This window comes from Podarcis muralis, chromosome 6, assembly GCF_964188315.1.
Source record: "Podarcis muralis chromosome 6, rPodMur119.hap1.1, whole genome shotgun sequence".
Lineage (NCBI taxonomy): Eukaryota > Metazoa > Chordata > Lepidosauria > Squamata > Lacertidae > Podarcis > Podarcis muralis.
This window is the reverse complement of record NC_135660.1, coordinates 61,519,106-61,542,908: the sequence shown is the minus strand read 5'-3', so window position 1 is coordinate 61,542,908 and position 23,803 is coordinate 61,519,106. Positions and strand designations below refer to the sequence as shown.

Sequence of the window (23,803 nt, the reverse complement as noted above, 5' to 3'; positions counted from 1 at the left end):
AACTCTGGGGTTGCGGCGCTCATCTCGCTTTATAGGCCGAGGGAGCCAGCGTACAGCTTTCGGGTCATGTGGCCAGCATGACTAAGCCACTTCTGGCGAACCAGAGCAGCGCACGGAAACGCCATTTACCTTCTTGCTGGAGCGGTACCTATTTATCTACTTGCACTTTGATGTGCTTTTGAACTGCTAGGTTGGCAGGAGCAGGGACCGAGCAATGGGAGCTCACCCCGTCACAGGGATTCGAACTGCCCACCTTCAGATCGGCAAGTCCTAGGCTCTGTGGTTTAACCCACAGCGCCACCCGCGTCCCTAGATCTAGCAGGATTGATGTTTAAATCAGAGAAAATGTGTATGCATGCTTTGTGGTGCCATTTTCTTGGGTCTTGTCCCAATGAGCCAAACTACAACAAGCACCTTTAATACTTTCATAGTGGGAAGGCAGACTGTACTCTTTTTAAAAAAGAAAACTTTGCTTCTTACTTGCTTTAAATATGGGGCAATTTATAGCAAGGTGATAGTATGAAATATGCATGCAGAGCAGAAACAGGCCATATGATCTGAAAGATAAACCACTGGATTCCTTCAATATCGCAGATGATGCCTAATAATAATAATAATAATAATAATAATAATAATAATAATAATAATTTATTATTTATACCCTGCCCATCTGGCTGGGTTACCCCAGCTACTCTGGGCAGCTTCCAACAAAATATTAAAATACAATAGTCTGTTAAACATTAAAAAGCTTCCCTAAACAGGGCTGCTTTCAGATGTCTTCTAAAAGTCGGGTGGTTGTTTTTCTCTTTGACATCTGGTGGAAGGGCGTTCCACAGGGTGGGTGCCACTACCAAGAAGGCCCTCTGCCTGGTTCCCTGTAACTTGGCTTCATTCATACTTCTAGACATTCTGCCACTGCTTCAATGATTGTGTAGTCAATTCAGCTCTGGAACCACCCAGAGCGTGGGAAGTGCTAGACAAGTGAAACACAGCCTATTTGCAGGACTTTTCCCTCATACTTCTAACCTACAATTCCACAATGTTGACTTTGCTTTGAAAAAGCCCACTGCTCAGTAGGTCTAGCAACACAGCCCTCAACATTCACTGTTGGACCCAGACAACAGGAACAAGAACCATCACCACAATGAAACTATAGCAGCAACTGGTCTAGCAAACAGAAAACCCACACCGAGGCTTTGTTAAGTAAAACATGTCCAAGATGATGAATAAAAAGTGCTAATCTTTGTATGATAATCCTTGATTATTTGATTGCATGCCTTTGGGAGCAGCTAGAAAATGGTAGCCAGCAGAGTTCACCAAAATAATTAATTTTAAAATTAGTATTTGTTGCATTATTGTAATGCAGACTTTCATTTGCCACCCTCTGCTTGTGTCTGACACTTTCTCTCCCTCAGAATGTGTTTAGATGTTGAATAATGCTATATTTCCTGAAGATCAAACCAGCACAATTCGGTTCCAACATTACTGGCCAGATTCAGTGATCTTCTGGAAAGCCCTCAACAACTTGGGTCTAGGATATTTTAAGGAGTGCCTCATCCCTTAAAGCATGGCCTGATTATGGAGATATCTGAGGGAGTCTCTGCTGGAGGTTTCCTATGGCTCAGAGGCAAGGATCATAACTACTTGAAGCTGGGCATTCAGTGTTGTGGACCCAACCCTGTGGTGGTCCAATCCTAATGACTGAGATTAAACAGGTACCCTCTTTGCTGAACGTCAGGCACATTACAAAAAAATTCAGCAGGCATTTAAAGGCAGTTTTCTGTTTTTATGATGAATTTCAATTCTCTCTCTTTTTAAAATATTTTATGTACACTGCTTAGGAATCTTGAATATGAAGGGGTACATAAATATTTGAAAGAAAATAAGACAATCTGAAGTCCAGACCATAAGTCCCAACACCCATCTGGCAGCAGGAAGCATTCCATTACTTGAGAAGAGAATAAATGAGTCAGTGTGGGCTCCAGGAAAGAAGGAAGCCATAGGACCAAGTTACTGCAACACCACATCCTCCCCAGCTCTTAATTCAGTGTTTGCCAGACTCCTGCTGCTTCTTAAGCAATCTGTCCTGTTCTCCCCTGCCTCTGGCTCAGAGGGAGAGAGACAAGCCATTGCCTGAGGGATTAACTGTCCCAGGACTGTCCAGGGTAGAGGACATGACTTTATCTGACACCTCAGACTGAGAATGTGCCTCTGATGGAACCCCCACTGCTCTGATGCTGAGCCAGAGCCAGAGCCTGCAGAACTGGACAACCTCAAAGTGGGTGAGGTTAACAGCAGATCCCAACCAGCCACTCTAATCAGGTGGTAATATCACTGCTACTATCTGTAATGTTTAAGGTAAAGGTAAAGGGACCCCTGACCATTAGGTCCAGTCGTGACCGACTCTGGGGTTGCGGCGCTCATCTCGCTTTATTGGCCGAGGGAGCCGGCGTACAGCTTCCAGGTCATGTGGCCAGCATGACTAAGCCGCTTCTGGCGAACCAGAGCAGCGCATGGAAATGCTGTTTACCTTCCCGCCGGAGCGGTACCTATTTATCTACTTGCACTTTGACATGCTTTTGAACTGCTAGGTTGACAGGAGCAGGGACCGAGCAACGGGAGTTCACCCTGTCACGGGGATTTGAACCGCCGACCTTCTGATCAGCAAGTCCTAGGCTCTGTGGTTTAACCCACAGCGCCACCCGCGTCTCGATGTAATGTTTATTACATCGTAATAAACATTTATTATAATGTTTATTACGTAATGTTTATTAAGTTGCAAATGCTGCTTCATTTCCATTTTCAACTGCTCCAACCAAAAGCTAATTTAAACATTTGTATTTTCACCCTATGCCCCACAAGACACTATAGCTCCAGCAGTTTTTGCTTTAATCTAAGTCACATGCAAGCACATTTTGCATCGGTATACTCCCCCCCCCCATCTGTTGTGCTAAGTGGGACAACTGAACTTTTCCTGAGCTGGTTTCACAACTGTCCTCCTCCAAGTATTTACAAATTCTGTTTAACAAGCCTTCTGCATTCAGGGTTGTCATTGGCCACAAATCAATATCTGTATCACACAAAATAAGATATGGCTTTGGGGATGCTTGAACTATTTGCACTGGCCACTTTCCATTCATTTACGAAGTTTTAGCAGCCTGCCAAGGAAAGCCTATTCTGTTAGACATGTTGCTCTTGGCTGAACTTTGATCACTAATTCTAGAAATGCCGGTTGTTTTAATTCTTTATTGGACTGTATTGTTTGACATTTTTTCTCTTGCCGGAAGACAAAATGTGTAAAACACGACTTTCATGTAACTTTAGGTGCGCATCACGGTTTCTCCATTTCTCAAATCCCTACAAAGGGCTATCATCTCTGCTACACAATATATTGTCAGTTTTGTTGACAGCCTGACAGTACAAAGCTTGTATATTCTGTGTAAACTCTAGGCTCGCCTTTCGTATTGTAATCTATGGTTGGAAACGTGTTACAAAATACAGTGGCACCTCTGGTTACGTACTTAATTCGTTCCAGAGGTCTGTTCTTAACCGGAAACTGTTCTTAACCTGAAGCACCACTTTAGCTAATGGGGCCTCCTGCTTCCGCCGTGCCGCCGGAGCCCGATTTCTGTTCTCATCCTGAGGCAAAGTTCTTAACCCGAGGTACTATATCTGGGTTAGTGGAGTCTGTAACCTGAAGCGTATGTAACCTGAAGCGTATGTAACTCGAGGTACCACTGTATAAGGTGGTTAACCTTTTTAATGTTTATTGGAATTATGGTGCCTTGGCTGAGTAGCCCCAGTAGCTGGAAATGGTTGGAAAGAGAGCTGTATTTCCCCCCTACTGAAAGAACAACAGAAAAATTCATTGCGCCTGAGAAACCTATGTATCAGTATATACATATAATACCACACAGCCATTTGCAACAACATGACTTTGGCAAGGTCTTGTTATCTTTGATGAAGAGCACTCTGATCACAGTTCTTATTACAGTTTCATATCACTGGGAAGCCTGCATCATTTATTCATATAGCTGTGTTGGACATGGAGTCAGCCTTGGAGCATGGAGCTATAAAAATAAGCTGTCATTCTTCAGTGGCAGCAGCGTCATTTTCTCTCCCTCTCTCTCACATACCTGACACACATCCTTTTTTCAGTTTAAACCTACAGTGAGATTAACTCAGAGGTGTTTTCTTTTTCTTTTTTTTTTAAAGCCCTACAGATTAAGACAGAGCAAACAAAACCCTCAACAATTCCTCTTTGCCTTTTGCAACAGAGCTCTTCAGAAATGGCACAATCTCACACAGAAGCTATCCTATAACACAAACAGCCAGCCCTTTTAGCATGGAACATAGAACAAACCTTGGTTACTGATCATAGTTAAAAAGGAGGGACCTTAACCCCAAGTCTAGGCAGCAGCAGGGCTAGCCGCTCCGACACCCAGGGTGGCACACATGCCATGCACCTGAGGGCAGGGCAATCCACCCAGGTGGTGGGGCGATCATACCCAGGGGGTGCAATCTGGCACAGCCACAATCACGCCAGAGGTGCCATCTGGCGCGGCGGGGATCGTGCCAGGGGTGCCATCCAGTATGGCCGCGATCTTGCCGGAGGGTGCCATCTGACATGGCCATGATCGTGCTGGGGGTGCCATCTGGGCTGGGGCAACAGCGCAACAGCGCCCCCTGTGACTCCCAAACATACCCTGAACCTGGGGAGCTGCACCCATGCAGCTCGTCCTTTCCCCTGCCTAACTCCTCCAGCTGGGAGTGCGGGGAAATGGCACCGGTGGCGCAGCAAATGTCACACCCCCCCATCAAGCTGGCACCTGGGGATGCATCCACCGCACCCACCTTGCCTCACCTCTGAGTCTAGGTTCAGATGGCACACTAAATTTGACTCATGCTGTGCCTCATGGTCCTCCTGAGGCGCCAGCATGTTTGTGCATAGGCCATAGTTTGACTTACTGTGACATGTTAACCAGGCCAGTGTCTGGATAATACAGAAGCTTGCCATCTTGCTCCTTGTTGTGGTACTCTATTTTGAAAGTCTATATTCTCCCTCAACTACATTTCTTTTCCAGCTGCTTGCCCGGGTTTCCTGCTGCACTTTATTTAATAGTCTTTACGCACTTCCCTTTTATCTCATAAGTTTATGCCATCTATACATTTGGTGTCAACATTTTCCATTTTCTTTTTCATCAGACCTAATATATTTAAAACACATTGTGCCTGTGCTAAAAAAAAATAGCCTATAAAGTGAAAAGCAGTGTAAGGCTAAATTGTGACAAAAAAACACCATCTAAAATGTGTGGCCAACTAGGAAGATCATTAAAATATAAAAACATAATAAAACGTAAACATTAAAGAAAACCTTCCCTATACAGGGTTGGCTTCAGACGGTTCGGGGGTCTGATAACCTCATACCCTCCAACATTTCTCCAATGAACATTACCTGGCATTGAAAATATTGTAATGCCAGTGACAGATATGACCTGGGGCAGGGGAATTCAGAGTGCCATGACAAAAAAAGGTCCTCTCTTTTGTATTACTAATTGTTACTGTTGATGATGATTTATTACAAAAACAGATTCCTTTCAAGCCTCACATTTAAGTAACTGAGAGGCATCTCGATAAAAAGTTGTCACACTTGACATAGATACTCTTTGTTTTTACGTGAACCCCAATTCAACCAACTTCATTGGTGTGCCTCACAATATACTATTAAATTTGGGATAGCTAATCCTTCTGTTTGAGTTGGGGCCTTCTCCTTTGTGAATACAAACCATGCTTCCGAAAAAAGGGAATAGCTGGAGAAGGGCCACTGAAAAAGAAGTGGGCAAGCTGGTATGGCCTAGCCACACACTTTCCATAATCTTCAAAGACATAAAGGAATTTGACAATACAAGGTAAACATTTGCTCAGGGAAATCAGCTGAACTCAGCTCCCGGGTTCATATTTTTCAGATGCACAAATTATTTTCAAATGCTATAGGAAATATGTGGTTGGCTCATGGTAGAAATATACCATTTCAATGACTGGTAGGGAACAAGTTTCTTAACTTATATAAAAAAGTATACATATGACCATGGAAATGATATGTCAGAGTAACTTTGAAAAGTTCAAATAATATTATTATTGGCCAATACCTGAAAAATTGAAGTAAGAACTAATTGAAAACATATTCTCAAGTGTCCCATATGGAAACATTTGTTGCCAAGAAAAATGTCATGAGGCAGAGTCTCACTTTATAAATTAGTTTCATTAGCACAGTACAAAAAAAATGTTTAGGTTGTCATTTATTTTCAATTATGTCTTAACAGAAAGCTAGTAATGTGGCTCAATATCTTATATTTACAAAGGAAAGACAATAAAACTGGAATGTCTATAAACGATAATTGTGTTGAGCTGGAAATACATATCCAGAACAATCAGGATATATGGACACTTTTAGTCATTCTCTTTACAAATTTCAGAAAGTAGCTTTGGAAAGACTAGTATCTGCACTAAAGTATAGTATCTGCACTAAAAGGCAACACATACAGTTAAACACAGGGGGTGGAAGACTGCCCCTGTTTCTATGACAACACTTACAGTAACAGTTGCACACACATTAATTTGATTTTATATGTGGAGCTATACTTGAGGCTGAGCCAAAATGGCCCTCCATTTTCAACAGCCCTTTCTAAAGCTTTCTACAGTTCTTCTGGGAACCTTGCAAACAGCTACAAAATGCTGTCCCACCGATTTTACTAGCTCCCTATCCCTGACCCCATATGATAGATATTATTTTTGCAAGGGTCGCAAATATTCAAAAGTGTTAACTATGCAAAGTGTGTTGGCTTTCAAAAATACAATTAGTATAATGTTCAAAAGTAATGCTAGGTCAGGATATTACAATATATGGGCTACATTCTGTTAACTTCATGGGTATAGAAAGTGGGAGGAGAAGTGTTATAAAATCAAGGCAGATTAGATCATATTAATCAGACATTTAGTTTTATGGTGGGTTGCAAAGAAAGTCTGCAGTTGCAGAAATGAGAGGGCAGGGCAGTATCTACCCAGTAATTTAAGCAGCAGGTGTTTGATAGAACTAATTAAACCATCAGCCCCACGTTGCACATATTGATTTTTATGTTGTGAATCAGTTTCAACCTTCCCATATTCAACATGCTGCCTCTTTTTTGATCTTTCTAAACATTCGCCACAAGGCAATTTTGTATACTGTAAAACATTTTTTTTGCATAGCAAAGGTTGAAAAGCAGCAGTATAGCTCATCATTCCAGTCTCCTACTGGTATAAAAAATGAACTAGATGATGTCAGTTGTTCCTCGATATAAAGTAAACACACACAAATTAGAGCAACCTGGCAGGGCATCGTAGTTCTGAGATTGTACAGTCCGATATAAAATTCATAAAGCATGATTCAGGTTCTTAATACATTTGCATTGGTTGCTGCCAAATGCATGCGGCTTTGAGAATTGTTCTGTCTAGGTATTGCTGGCAGGTGCAACAGCAGGACACTTCTGAAAAAAATCTCACGGGGGCACAGATTCTCAGCAAGAGTGTTTGAAAATAAATAAATAAGTTGCGTTTTTAAGAAGAAAAAGCTTGTTCTAGTAAAATGATACTAATGAATAAATGGTCGACATAGAAAGAAACTGATGTTAATCAGTGTGAACACTTTCCCCCTCTGTGTTACAGAGTGAAAGAGAGAGAGAGACTGGAGAATTCATAGACAGCCTTTAAATATTACTCCACCTGATCATTAACAGAAAGTGGTGGGAGAGGGAGCATCCATTGCGAGGTAGTTTGTAGCAGCTAGCCATTTTCCACGAGGGGAAAATATGTCAACACCGCAATCCTATACATATCTGCTCAGAAGTAAGTACTATCATGAATATAATACATAACCAATGAGAAACTTTTTATCAACAGAATCACCTATAATTCTAGTTTAGACACCTCCAAAGGGCTATCAAAAACCAATGCATGTTCCAGGGAAATGTCTGCCCTTTAGCATTGTTGAATTTAAATGGAAAGTTTCGGTAGACATTTGATGGACGAGGCTGCAGAGCTGGAATTCATCAGCAAAAGAAACGAGTATTTCAGGGATCATTCTAAGAAGAAGTTACTCTCTTTACTCATCATATGTCTCCTAAAGCACTTGGGAGTATTAAAATAACTTTATGTCATCTTTCAAATACCTCTCCCGAATAAGTCAAATGTACCATGCAGGTGCCACTGGATTACAGCTTAACCAAGTGAAATTGGGGGGGGGGGGGGGAGACTCTAACATTAGTATTTAGACTCCAGTTTGAATCTGGAGAAGTGTGAGCATCTCAGAAAGATGGAAATCTACCTGGCAGCCAGCAAAGACCAAAAGAAAAACCCAAACTAGTCACCATCATTCACCACACTGCTAAAATCATACTGTATGTTCCCCCTGACCCAGTTCCTTCCAGAAGTTGTTGAATCCTAACACCTATCATCCCTGACCATTGGGCCATGCTGACTGGGGCTGATGGAAATTGTAGCCCTATATATAATTGAAGTGTACCAGGTTGGGAAAAGCTGTTCTAAATAATACCAAAGATGGGAATATATTACCGTGTGATTAAACAGCAGTCATGCGTTATGCTGTCCTCCACAAACACGCCACTTTCGTCATCTGTTTCAACTAGGCGTCCATCGTGGTACCAATGCACTTGTGTAGTATTATCGAGGTATGTTGCTGTACACTGAAATGGTAAGCGGTCGCCATGAAAAACCACTTGTCTCTGGGATGGTATCAATTCAAATAGAGGCAGCTCCAGCGGTCCAGCTGTAGGTGAGAGTATAAAGGAAACAATTCGTTTATTGCATTGTTAGTGATGAGGAGAGGAGAGGAGCAGAACTAGAGTCAGCAAAAACAATAATGGACAAGTACATCTTCGCAGTGCTATTCTACACATGTCTACTCAGCAGCAAGTCCCTTTGAATTTAATGGGGTTTACTTCCAGCTAAATGGGTACAGGATCATGCCCATCGTTTCTTGTCACTAGAATGAAAATACCAAGTTTGTTTTTTAAAGACACAGGGTATATCCTCCACAGATGCAATTACTGTGTGCCCCATGTCAAGAAGAGGGCTCACAAAGATAGTTGCCAGGTGGTCAGCAATGTCTATAAATCTCCGTATGGCAGGGATCTGCGAACTAGATGAGTAATACCAAGTGGCAGACCTTACACTTCCTAGTAAATTCTGTATGTGCTGCTGAGAACTTTGAAGAAGCTCTTTTCCATCCTTGAACAATAAGGTTTGCTGAAACAAAACACATGCCCATAAGCTACACACACATTCCATCACATTGTCAGTTTGGCAGTTTTCACTTCATTCTGTAAACTAATCCGAGACAATTATACTATGATTGGTAAAACACTGCAGAAGGTAAAATGTTTGTGCTGAGAGTTATGATTATGAGGGGGAAACACGTTAGACTCACGTGATCAAGTCAACCCACCTGTGATTAACACACTGTTGATTTCAATGTAACATTAGGTTAATGTGCAATCTTTTTGCAAAAGGTCCAATAAATGGAAAGACCTTGTCTCTCCCTCCGTTCTACTTTCTCTCCCTTTCCTTCTTATTGCCTAGGCTGAGCACAGCTGCCACAGTATTAGAAGCTAATGCACACAGCATTATATTTTCAAGGAAGAAAGAAAGCACTTTCAGCTCAAGGGTCAAATACTGTGACTCGTACTAAGCAGTAATTTTATTCCACATTTAGCTGCACTGATTGTAATAAATCTACAAACAACACAGCAGTGCTGATTTAGATAGAATGGCTAAATCTCAAGCTCTGCATTTTTAATTTTGTGAGGATAATGATAACATTTATTCACTTGGTTGTACCTTTCAACGGGTACATATTTTTATCCTCAGGTCTTCTGCTTATAAAGGAAATGTTTTAGTGCTTCCAGTTCAGCATAAAGTGGAAACACCTTTGCATCTTTTCAGAGTTAGAGGATGGAAGGAATTATTCTCTAATTAAATAAATAAATAAATGTATATCAGCCTATTAACACTTAACAGGCACAAGTCAATTTTTGAAAGTAATGAACATGATCAATGCATATGTTTTTCTAGTATTTACACATATTTATAATAAACTGATTGCCAAATGTATTTGGCTATGTTGACATCTCTTGACAGAGAGGCAAAATTGTCTATAGTCTATTTATTTATTTATTTATTTATATATACTTTTCTAGAAGGCGTGTTGAACTATCAATATAGCAAACGTTAATACTCTAGCTCAGAGGTTTTCAATCTTTTTGGGTCCACGGCTCTCTTGACCAACTACATTTTTTCTGTGGCACCCCTGTGGGGCTCAGAAGCCCAGTTCTGTCACCCCTTGCCTGCAGAGCCAGCAGCCCCTCACCCTTTTCAAACACCCTCCCTTGTGGAGCGTTCTTAAACTCTCCCCTCTCCTTGGGAGTCCTCTGAGCAGCCCCTGGTCTCTGAGCTGCCCTCCCTGCCCCAAAGAGAGGTGTCTCCTCCCACTGCCCCACCAGGGGCCTGGGAAACACCCCCTGGCCAGCCCCAGAGGCACCATTCGCCTGGGGAGCTTGTAGTCAGGGCTGCTGCAACAAACAGCCATGCAAGCCTTTAGGAGGCAGAGAGGCAAGAGGGCATTAGAGTAAGGGAGGGAAGGAAAGAGGGACAGAGGCCAGTGTTGCCCGTGGCACCCCATACCATCCTTCAAGGCACCCCAGGGTGCCATTGCACACTGGTTGAAAATCACTATACTAGCTTGTGTTGAACACCTTAATCATGCACTAAAAATCACATTTCCTGTTTTGAGGGAGATTTACAAATGCCCAGAATTGTTTATACCCCACCCATCTGGCTGGGTTTCCCCAGCCACTCTGAACAAGCTAAAGGAGATGGCATTTTCCATTGCAGCAACCAGGCTATGAAACTCCCTATCCCTGTGACACTGAGAACTTATTGACACTTCCTCTTGTTCTGCTGCTTTCCCCCAGGGAAAACTACTCTTTAGTGCTCAATCAGAGCAAACAGCAATTTGGATTCTTCCCAGATGGACATTTGTTCCGCTCTATTGCTGAAGAGCAGCTTTTCCCTTGGAAAGAAGCGGAGCAAGGGGGAAACCACACAGACCCATGCCTAGAAAGTGTGGGTCAAATGGAAAATTGTTTGGAGCTGTGCTTTTTAGGCACGGCACAAGGTGAAGTGTGAAAGAGCCCTGAGTTGACATTTACAGTGCAACCATAAGCATATCTACTCAGAAGAAAGATTTATTTAATTCAACTGAATTTATTTCCAAGTGAGTTGGGTTCAGCCTGTGGACTTAGACATCAAGCAGAAACCTTATGTTTTGACAGGTCCATAGTCTTCCAGTTCCTGATTTTGTTTACTTCCAGGCTGTTTTAAAGAAGGATTTAAGCAGCAATGTTTATTTTATTATATTTGAATACCTGATGTTTTAAATTTGGTGATTTAAGCCACCATGAACATTTTCTGTAGAAATGTTTTAAGTAAATAAATCATTATATTGTGGCTTGGAATACAGCAAATGAATGAAGTCAGTTTTACTGCCAAAACAATATATTCGTTTCTCAGTTCCTGCTGAATACAACCAGTCCAAGTAGCCAGAAAGCCATATTCTTAACTATAGTGATGAAAATTGGCAAGGGATACAAAGTGTTGCTCAGTGGGAGCAGAAAAAATTGGAGAGGCACTTTGTATCCGATCTCCAAAAACCCAGCTATAATTGACTTGAGTCCTAGAAATACCTTAGCAGAATGTGGAAATGAACGATAATGCTAGAATTAGAAAAATTTCAGAATTTGATATACGACACAGAAGTAAATAGCTTGCTTATAAGTTATTTGCAATGGATTGTATTGAATGTTAGTCATACTCTGAGCAGACTTAACATGCCCATCAGCAATGGGTCTACTCTGAGTAAAGGTTAGTTGGAGACGGTCCAATGAAACTCCCATAGCATGACACTAAGGCTGCAGTCTTATCTTCATTTACCGGGAAGTAAGCCCCACTGAATGCAACAGGACTCACATCTGAGTAGAGACATGGCCAGAGACATGTAAAAGTGCATGCACATTCAGCTGTGTTTCACAATGCTGCTACAAATTAAATAAAATTAATACATTTGTCAGAGCGACAGAAACAAGTAATCTGAAGGTTCAATCCAAGCCCTGAGGTCAACGGAGACCCTTTTCTGTGTGTCCTTGCAAGCTGAAATATGGTGGGTTGTCACAAGAGACTTCTTAAAAGTGGTCTTCTGTTTATGGAATGTCCTCTGCAGTGTGATTCATCTGGTGTCTACTTTAACACCAAGACGCCAGCCAAATACCATTTGACTTGCACAAGTATTAACCTCCATACTTTTAATCTTTGGTAGAATGGTATGCTTTACCATGATTTCATAGGATGACCAAATCATATAATTGTAGAGTTGGAAAGGACCTCAAGAGTCCAACCCCCTGCAATGCAGGTTTAACATTGTGAAACTAGTTAGGGCTTGTGTTTGCCCTTATTTTTAGACTTCTCCAAATTAAAAATTGTTCTTAGCATTAGTGTTGCCATCTAAAATATTATTTGCGTATGTTTTGCAACTTTAAACAGTTTTTATCGCTTTTGTACCCAGAGAATATTTGCCATTGGGAGACTGCAATCTCTTTGTAATCTGTAATATAAACATCAACTCAGCCTCTGGCAGCAAAGCCTGGGCCTTCTCGTAGGCTCCCCCTTTTCTCTGCACACCTCCATCTGTTTTTAATACTGCAAATGGCACGACAACTTTCCTCAAAATATGATGCTGTCATTTGGCATTAAGACATTTCCATAAGTCAGCTGGTGTGTTTCCCAGCACAGTATTTTCGCACCTGATATTGTGAAAGAATTATTAATTAAAACCGGGAAGAGGAGACCTGAGGATTCTATGAATTGGCAAATTGATGAGGAGCTGTAGTATCATGAAAAGCCTTTTTATTCGGCTCCATCATTGAATTTAATGTAGTACAGGCGTATGAGTCAGGGAATCCCCAGACATATGCAACACCCCTTCAGTTACTCGGTTTTCTAAGTGCAAAGCAATGATTCCTTACTATGGGAATCAGGAACAGAGTTTCTTCACAGGATGGTCATTTTTTATTTTTTTTTGTTCTTTCTGAAATCTAAGTTGCCCTAACATTCTGCTATAGCCAGCATTTTAGCCTCTAGTTCTGCACTTCTTAAAACTCAGCTTACAAATTGTACACAAGCCTGTAGCCTAACAGCCCAGTTGGAGCTGAAAAAGCCATTTCTAATGGGTAGAATCAGGAGTGGGCAGGCAAAGAGGAGGGAGAGTTTGCTTAATCCTTTCCCTGCTCATTCATTCATTTATTCAAGTTATTTATATCTTGCCTTTCCTCATATAGTTCAAGACAGCTCATGAACATAATAAAACAAAAACAAAATAGCAATGTTCGAAAAGAACAATAAAGGCCAGCAATAAAACAATTTAAAAACATCATCCAAAAAGCACAATACACAGCCATGGGTAAAACACACAGAGAGACACAAAAATATCATAAAATTATTAAATATCACTTTGCTAAATCAAAACCCAGCCATCACTACTCAGATTTGTGTGTGTAGTTTGTGTTTTCAGATGCCAAGCTGCACAAATATGCCCAATATCTGACCTTAAATTTTAAACCTAGCTCATCTGATAAGAGCCACATAACACAGGAATCAACTGCCCACTGAAAGTTCAGACATATTTAATTGTAGATATATATCTAAAGTATAAAAGTACAACTAAATTTTAGTACACAGCAGATAAATCATTTATAGAAGCAAATGAAGGGTTTTCTAATATCTATTCATGAAGGGGTGGGGAGAGAACCTTACCACATTGCTGCATTAGATTTGTAGCAGACTCTCTCTAGGGTGTACAAGTACTTTTTATAAACCATGACAGAATGGATGTCAAAAATGATTTAACATTTACTTGCCTGTTAGTCCCTTAATGCTAATAAAACACAATGCCATTCAAAATCATTTCCATTTGGCTGATTAGTGTAAGCTCTAAACAACATAGCGAAACACAGCTTGAGCAAACCTCACACGTTCTCTTCCATTATAAATGCCTCAAAAACAAATGCACATGGTTTTGTTTATCGGCAGCTTCCTAGAGAGTGTACCATGTCAAGTGAATTTATTTGTAATAGATCAGCATCACATTGGAAAGATTAGCCCCTTTTCCTGAGACATTCCTGGAGGCCAAACAAGATCATTCATACACTAAACAACAGTCAGCTTGCCATGGAGAAATACATACTGTTATGTAGCTGTGGAAACGTTTTGAGGAAGTAGAGTATCTTAAATAACCACGGACTGCTTATCTGCAAGTCATGTTGCTTGTTCCACCTTCTCTTCCAAATGGCTTTATTAGTGGAGGCAGGAGGGATGTATTCTGAGGGTGCGAATGGTTTATATGGGGCAGGGGCACAGAGTAAAAAGCATCTAGGGTGGGGCCCTGATCTGAACCATAAAAGGTAAAGGACCCCTGACCATTAGGTCCAATTGCGGATGACTCTGGGGTTGCAGCGCTCATCTCGCTTTATTGGCTGAGGGAGCCAGCGTACAGTTTCTGGGTCACGTGGCCAGCATGACTAAGCCACTTCTGGCTAACCATAGCATGGAAATGCTGTTTACCTTCTCGCCAGAGCAATACCTATTTATCTACTTGCACTTTGACGTGCTTTCGAACTGCTAGGTTGGCAGGAGCAGGGACTGAGAAACGGTAGCTCACCCCGTCATGGGGATTCGAACCGCCGACCTGCTGATCAGCAAGCCCTAGGCTCTGTGGTTTAACTCACAGCGCCACCCGCACTGAACCATAGAGGGAAGCAAAATGTTAAAAGCTCCCACATCTCCCGCCATGGTTCCACCCTGAATTAGGATCCCAGAGTCTGCTCACTAATGATGATGGTGATGCAACTGGTCATTGTGTGACTTGTATCATATCTCCATCTGTGCGACTCCATCTCTCCCTCTGCTATTTTCCCCAATGCAGAGACCCATCTATGTTGCCTATGTTAACTTTTTAACATCAATGCTACAATATAAAGCAGCATCAGCAAGGCAAATTCTAAAAGCAGAGAACAGAATAAGGTAACATGAGAATGCTAATTCAATTAATTATCACCCTTATTCATAAATTATTTCCTTCAAAGGTGATTGCTTTAGAGTGCATGCGTATGTTCATGATGAATTCAGGTGCTCACTCATACGGAAGCAAGCTGTGTTACAAGCCAACAAACTACTAGAGCATGAAATACAACATCAATATTTTTATAAGCTTAACGAAGTAACTTGCCAAACCTCTATGGTTTAAACATCACTAGATATGAAAAAACATTTTAATTTATTTTGCTGTTGACATCGTTGGTCTTGGCTACAGTACTGATGGACAGGCAATAGCCTGTGGGACTAGCACAAGACCAGAGATGATATAATGTAAATTGTCGTTTCCAGGTTCTCCAGATTAATGCCGAAAATCTAACTGCACTTTACAAGCAACACTAAAGTCAATGGAATGTACTTCTGAGTTTTAAAAATGTATTGTAAGGATGGCAAATGAACTAAGCATCTGTTTACGATTCATGCCAAACAAGGAATGAAAAGGCATTTCAGCATCATGTACGACAGCAGTCAAAATATGAACATATGGCTGGAGGCTGGAGATGATGCTACCTTTCCATTTCCAAAGCAACCTTCTGATCTTCTGAACTGTAATAGAATGTAATTTTTTTGTTTGGCAAAGCATGACATAACACCATGCACTCCTTTTTTATTATTAAAAAAATAGATTTTATGAAAGCTTTTTCATACTGCAATAAAATAAAAGAATCTAATCTAAATAAGAACAAAAACAGAGAAAGAAAAAAGAAACCTTAGTCTCACACAGAAAGGGGTGAACTCTCCCCAGCTCTCACCTGGGGGCTTTCCTTTCTTCTCAATAGTCTCTCACCCTGGAAGGTATTCTCTTCCCTGCCTGTCACTCAGGGTCCTTCCACCAACCAGCCACCACCTTAATGTGTGTGTACCCCCATTTTTAAGGCACTTCAGTTCCCTATTAATTATATCTGAAGAGCTTAAAATGTGTTTGCTTCTTTTGAATATGCTTGGTTGTGGCTTGGGGGTGAGGAAGAGAAGAGTGTTAGATGAATTCTCCAACTTGACTTCAGCTTGTCTGGCCTGTAACTTTGCTTTTTAACGTTCCCACTGACGTCCGCAGGACTACTCCCTAAATTGGTCTTTGATAACATGATTGATTCTGTGTGGTGATCTCCTGGAGGTTCCTGCTCCCCTTGCTCCTCTTCTGTGGACTGAATCCTGACAAATTAACCTTGTTTTTAGGCTGCATGTACACTAATGCAAACCACTGCTAACACAAAGTTCCCTCAGAACCATGGTTTGCAAATGTTTTCAAACCATGGTTTCACTCCAGTGTTTTGATCACTTCCACTGGCTTGCATGTAATGCATTATAGCTAAACTGGCAAGGGAGGGGGATATCAGTCTGGATAACAAAGAGAGGCTGGAGCTTGATTTGGACATCATGGTTTGCAGATACCCAAGTGTTATATTTGTGCTGGCTCACATTTTTTTGAGGTATTTCTTGTTTTTCAATGGCACCCCCCCCAACTATTTATAAATTCATGCACAACAATAAACCTGAACTTTTCTACATTAGAATTATCTCATCTTTTAAGACCGTGTGCTTTTGCAAAGGAAAACCAGAGTTACTTCTTGTTAATCGCTTGATTTATTGTATCGCCATTGGGGCTTTCTATCTGAACCTGCTATGCCTGCAGAGTGTAGCATGTACTGCTGACAAACGTGTGAGTTAGAGTTCTAATATATGTATACAATCTCAGTGGGAGAGAAATATGCATGGCTAAACTCAGTGGAAATAAGCTGGAAGACACTAAAAGTAAAGAACCGATCCAGTAACAAAGCAGATGGAAAAAAATGGGGGTAGGGACAAAGAAAACAAAAACGGGACTGTGTTTTTCAACAGAGATCTACTGACAAAGTGGTGTGTGTGTGTGTGTGTGTGTGTGTACACACACACGACATACACCAGAGGACAACTTATGTTTTGCAGTGCACTGCCTAGGATTCTCCACAGAAGGTTTGTAGAATGCTAGGGCATATGAGAAATGCACTCAGTTGAACTGAAAAGTGATGCTAAATTCCAGTAACTAATAAAATGTTAGTCTTAACATCTTTTCTAGAATATTTATGACGCTGCGCCTGTGCGATATCAAATGTACCAGCATTTATCAATTTGTTCTACAGCTACAAGCACACCTAAGCACATATCGCTATGGTTTGCTTCCATTAAAATAATGATCCCTCATTTTCTGCCAATTCCATAATACCAATGAGGAAGGGGGTTGCTTCCAAGTCATTTTAATAGCCACTTCCATCTTAATATTCTCCTGTCAGCCACACTGTCTTACACTATCACAAATTAAATGGCAACCTCCTTTTTTTAATCTTTCCTTTTAGTTTGAAAAATTGCCATACATAAATGCCAGCCCTTTCCCCCCATGAAATAATTTATTCCTCATGTACAGGGAAATGCAATCATTCTGTAGGCAATAATGTTTGTTTTTAAAATAAATGTATCTGATTTGAAGACTCTAAATTCTGAAGGGGGGCAAAAGGAATTCCCATCTTTTGTGACCTTATGAAATAGTTTATATTTATGGTTCTGAGTTAAGGCTATTGTGTTACATTTGTGCCCTGCCCCAAGCTGAGGAGAAAAACAAGGAATAACTTCTCACACCTGATGTATCCTGTCCTTCACCTCCCCTCACCCCCACCCCAGATTTGACTTAAGATGTGAACTGGCAATCTGAGACTTCAGCCATAATCAACCACAACGTTTTACACAACAGATGAAGTTTTACACAACAGGTGAAGTCAGACTGAAGCCTGGTTCACATGTAACACTAAGTTAAACCATGGCTAAATGTGATTGAGAGAGCTGTAGTCAGAGCAAAACTGCAACCACTTCACTCATTCCCCAGTGCTGTTGTACCATCCAAAGATAAACCATGGCTTAGCATTACGCTCAAATTGGGATGATGATGATGATAATTTTTGGTGACAGCAGTCACGAAATTAAAAGACGCCTGCTTCTTTGGAGAAAAGCAATGACAAACCTAGACAGCAACTTAAAAAGCAGAGACATCACCTTGCCAACAAAGGTCCACATAGTTAAAGCTATGGTTTTCCCAGTAGTGATGTATGGAAGTGACCATAAAGCTGGACCATAAAGAAGGCTGATTGCCGAAGAGTTGATGCTTTTGAATTATGGTGCTGGAGGAGACTCTTGAGAGTCCCATGGACTGCAAGAAGATCAAACCTATCCATTCTTAAGGAAATCAGCCCTGAGTGCTCACTGGAAGGTCAGATCCTGAAGCTGAGACTCCAATACTTTGGCCACCTCATGAGAAGAGAAGACTCCCTGGAAAAGACCCTGATGTTGGGAAAGATGGAGGGCACAAGGAGAAGGGGACAACGGAGGACGAGATGGTTGGACAGTGTTCTTGAAGCTACAAACATGAGTTTGACCAAACTGCGGGAGGTAGTGGAAGACAGGAGTGCCTGGCGTGCTCTGGTCCATGGGGTCACGAAGAGTCGGACATGACAAAACAAACAACAACAACAAATAATAATAATGATGATAATAATAAATTTATACCTCGCCCATCTGGCTGGGTTTTCCCAGCCACTCTGGGTGGCTTCCAGCAGAATATGAAAATATAATCATTCGTCCACTATTAAAAGCTTCCATAAAGATAGTGATTTGTTTCACTTAAACCAAACCTCAAGCTATGGTCAAGGCTTCTTCTTGGCTTGCTGATCATGATGTGTTGGGGGTGGGGCGGACAAATCAAGTCTCCAAGTTTAGACATAATGCTGAGCCAAATTATGGCTGAGCTCCAGGAAGCGTGGCAATAACAGGACCCAGGGATGAGTAAAGCAGCTGCAACTTTTGCTCAGAATACCTGCATGCTTGCTTGCTCACACTCGGCCATGGTATGGCTTGGATTTTGTGTGAACTGGGGATGAGTGTTGTCAAGTGGGGCCAAGTACAATTGTAGTAGGTTGTGTCATGTGTGGTAAAGGAATCAGCACAGTATTTTACATTAGTGTGTGTGTTTTTGTTATCATGCCTTCAAACTGATGACAGATCCCACCCTTACTTTTCCTTTCCCAGCTCTGATTTGGCAAGGTGAACAGTAAGGAAACAGGAAACAGACTCCTGGGCAGGCATCCTAAGAGTCTCTAGGAAACTAGGAAAACAAGCTATAGCGCTACCTGTGGATGAATGAAGATATAATGGGCCTCCAGGAATGTGCAAGACAACTGTCAAGTGCATGAACATCACACACTAGAGAAACAAAACTTGGCAGCCCTTTAGGAGTAAGGGCGTACCCCATTAGCACTGTATAGCATTTCCCTTCCTCACTTTGATGTGTAATGCCTTGAGCACAGAGTAGCTACTGCCCTTGACACTGCCAGTTACCACAGTTCTATAAAGCTTTGCAATTATGGTTTATACGACTATAAAAGAAAGTGCATTGGCGTGAAAGGTAATCTCTGGGAGAGGAGATACCAACACAGCAAATATGAGTAATAGCTGCCTTGTTTGGATGCAATGCCAACTGAGAACGGCATTAAAAGCACTTTGCTGGGACATTATTAGAAATATGTATTCATTTTCAGGGTGACAAAAGTAAGGCATTTTTATAAATGAATTGGCAAACACTTTAAATCTTACTTTTCTGTACTCTTTTACTGGGCTTTTCTTGCCTCGTTCAAGGACACCCAGGATTCAGAATAAGTACTGCCCCTGCTTCCGCTGCAATCTCGAAATTTTCCTTGGGGCTTTCAATTCATTAATGCATCACCAGCACCATTGAAAAAATGGCATCTACCCTCAGTTACTTTGAAATAATGATAAATGTAAACAAGCATGGTGATGGGCTCTGTTGTGTGTATATATATATATATTCTAAACATGGCAGTAACCTACTACCATTTTTGTTTCAGTACAATGTTCATTTAAACTGCCCATACACACAAATGCTTTTCAAGCGGCGTAAATATGAAAGTAGTGATCACAGTGTGGATTTTGAAGCACACATAACGTTATGATGATCTACAAGTTGGTATTATTGTTTATCCCTGAAGTTCCACATCTCTCCAGTGCAATTTAGCCTTAGCCACTGTCTCAAGAAAACATAGTGAATGTTGGTGAGAGGGACAATTTGGCAGCAAATAAAGGAAACCAGAATGTCTGAAGACATTTAAAACAAATGCCGCATTTTATGCATTGCATCACACAGGATCTTAAATTACACAGGCCATTAATTACTGTTAAATATTTTTAGCCATGTTTACACAGTCACTTGAATTGTTTTTACATATGAAAGTATTTGTAATTGCTTTTTAATTGCTGTAATAGTTTTTAGAAAGGAAATAATGTAGCTGTTTTTAATACTGATGTTTTTATTATGAAATTGCTTTGAGATGCTATATGAGAAGCGATTCAGAAATAATTCCATTCATAAGTGTAATAAATAAACAAATGTATCATAAAACCTGTATTAACAGTGCTAATATAAAATACTGGTGGTACAGATAGGCAACTGGGAGTTGTACATCCACCCTCTTGCAGGGTTCATTTTGCTTCAGAAAGAGGGAAAACCCTCTCCCCCACTGCAGATGACCAGGAAATCCATATTTTACAGTGGAACACTACCCCCCCCCCCAAAAAAAAAATGGGACGCAGGTGGGGCTGGGAGGAACCTAGGGTGGAGCCTAGGACTTGCCGATCAGAAGTTCGGCGGTTCGAATCCCTGCGATGGGGTGAACTCCCGTTGCTTGGTCCCTGCTCCTGCCAACCTAGCAGTTCGAAAGCACATCAAAGTGCAAGTAGATAAATAGGTACCGCTCCGGCAGGAAGGTAAACGGCGTTTCCATGCGCTGCTCTGGTTCACCAGTAGCAGCTTAGTCATGCTGGCCACATGACCCGGAACCTGTACGCCAGCTCCCTCGGCCAATAAAGCGACCTAATGGTCAGGGGTCCCTTTACCTTTTACTACCAAAAAAGCAGGGCAGGAATCTAATCATAAATTTACCTCGGGGGGACTATTGTTTGCTCTTGGATACCAAAATAATAAGGCCTCAAATAAGACATGGAATTCTAAAGACAAACATCACAGACTAAACTTTAAACAGCAATTTTTCAGCATGGGAAAGACGGTTTGGAGTATAATATAGTGCATCTACTATGAGTAGACTTTTGACAGTGGAGACTGCCAATCTGTGAAGGCAGCACAACTATCAATGGCTTTGGTGAATATAATCTAAAAAGCAGGGGTTAGGTGACCCATGGTGTTGCCGGACTACAAATCCCATCACCCCTGAGCGCTGGCAACAAGTTCCATCTCCTGGTCATAAAGATGCAAGACCAATGAAGCAGGACAACATTGAGCAAGTAGCTTCAACAAGCACTGCAACCCTGAAATGACTCAGAATCTGAACTGTAGAATGATAGAGTTGTAAGGGGCCCAGAGGGTCCCCATGTCCCCTGCGATACAGGAATCTCAACTAAAACATCCATGACAGATGTGTTAGGATATTTCCGTTCCACCTTAAAAGGGAGCAGGCTGTGAGTCACAGAGTCTGCGTATTTCCTGTTGCACAGGATGTTTCTGTTGTGTCTTTGCTTTCGTTCTTTCCTTCGTGCCTGAACGCTGAAGCAGGCGGTCATGTTTTTCTTTGTTCTGACCAACGTTGAATAAACTTGTAAATATGCTCTCCTGCTGTGCATCTTTTGCTGTGTGAATTCTGCTGATAGAGTGTGCACCAGCCTAAGAATGTGGAATACTATTTCTGAGGCTTCGTGTCGCTAATTGCTGATACTGCCTGTCTACAGGAGGTCGATGGATCGTCCGGCAGCCGGCTTGGGGGCTATGATGGACTTTGCCTCCCTAGCAGTATCCCAACAAGATGACCATCCTATATATAACAAGTTTCTTCCCAAGACTGATGCTTCTGCTTTCAGGTAGAGTTGGCAGCAGTGTTCCTAGCGAAGGATAATTTTTCCCTGTTTGCCACAAAATGCTCTTCAGAATGACAGTAAGACAATAACTTGGTGGGACATTCTGGGAGGTAGCTACCATCTGACTACCATAAAAAATACCGCACTGCTGGAAAGTTCACCCTCAACACCCTGATATTCACCATCAACCCTCCCCAAATGGCGTTTAAAAAAGTTTATATCCCACACTTTCTCCCAAAGCAGCCCAGGGTGACAAACAGCAAGTGATAAAACAATAACAAACCCCTTTAAAACATTTTAAAAACAGTTCCAGTACAGATACAGACTGGAAAAGATCTCAACTTAAAAAGGCTAGTTGGAAGAAAAAGGTCTTCGGTGGGTGCCTAATTTTCAATGCAATGGCCTAGGGCTAGAAGTAGTAGAAATAAAAAATGGAATATTTTAATGGCTGCACCCATTTCAGTTCATTTCCATGTCGGATATGAGGCAGAGAAATGGGGACATCTCAGCTCAGTGACTTTTGACACATGTTTAGCTGGTAAACAATTTATATTTTTATTTAATGGAACTTGATACAGTACATATTTAGTTTTTGCTCTTCTGCACTGATTTCTCCTCAGGAGAAGCATGACCCCTCAGACTGGGTACTCAAGCCTCACTGTTAAGACCTGAGAATTGCTGCTGACACATAACTCTCAAAGTGATTAAGAATGCAATGAAAGGCAGGAAAATGTGAATATCTGCTCTTCCTTTTCATTTAGAGGCAACTTCAATGGACATTCATAGAATACACTGGAGCTTAAAAAGCCCACTTTTCTTCTTTTTTTTACATAAGTATGCTTTTGAAGAGGGAGGCTGAAACCTTTTTGAGCAATATGTGTGTGTGACAGCCTGAATACCAGCAATAATACAAAAATGTTTCTCCTTTAGAATAACTGTACAATGTTCTAATTTAAATGTTGAATAACATTCTAAATGAATCTTTCAAAAGAATATGAAGTAGTAAGTCAGTCTACTAAAATTTTCTACATAGGTATATTATTATGAGTTTTTTAAAAAATAAAAAAATAAAACCTATTCCAGATAATATTCTGAATGTCACTCACTGTGTGCTAATTTCACTCATGACTTGACTGTTAAAATTAAGGTAGCTTTCAAAATTGATGGGCTGGAAAGTCATTGAAATACAGACAGTTGCTACGTGATTCCCGTGTTATTGCCTAAATCTAAGTACTATTGTTTATGTGCCTCAGCCGTGAACCATAATAAACAATCTATTCCATATTTGAAATATTGTGGGAGATAATTTGCCAAGGCTTTCCTAATTTAGAATTCAATGGTCACACCAGTTGGTTACAGGTTATTTTTTTCAAGGTGAAACACATTCATCCTGTGCATAATCTCTCTCTCTAGCTCACACACACCACTGTTTTTGCCAGTTTCATCCACAGCTAAGGCCAGAGTTATATTTTAAAAATCTGCAGGAGGCAATTTTAGCACTTTACACTTTTTCCAGCCTAGCATCCTTACCAGTTAGCATCATAAGCAATAGCCCAGCAATGTGGCACTTAGGTACCTAGCTCAGGGGTTGTCAATTTGGTCCCTACCACCCACTAGTGGGTGTTTCAGGATTCTAGGT

At 41.2% G+C, this 23,803-nt stretch overlaps 1 protein-coding gene across 1 annotated transcript in view; it reads right to left on the bottom strand.

Annotated features, from left to right (window-relative positions):
- The window catches only part of ADGRA1 (adhesion G protein-coupled receptor A1), a 305,286-nt gene that overhangs the window by 163,782 nt on the left and 117,701 nt on the right, over positions 1-23,803 (bottom strand). The window contains exon 7 of the mRNA XM_028729853.2: positions 8,611-8,824. Coding sequence (XP_028585686.2) covers positions 8,611-8,824 — 214 coding nt within the window. The remainder of the gene's footprint in view (positions 1-8,610; positions 8,825-23,803) is intronic.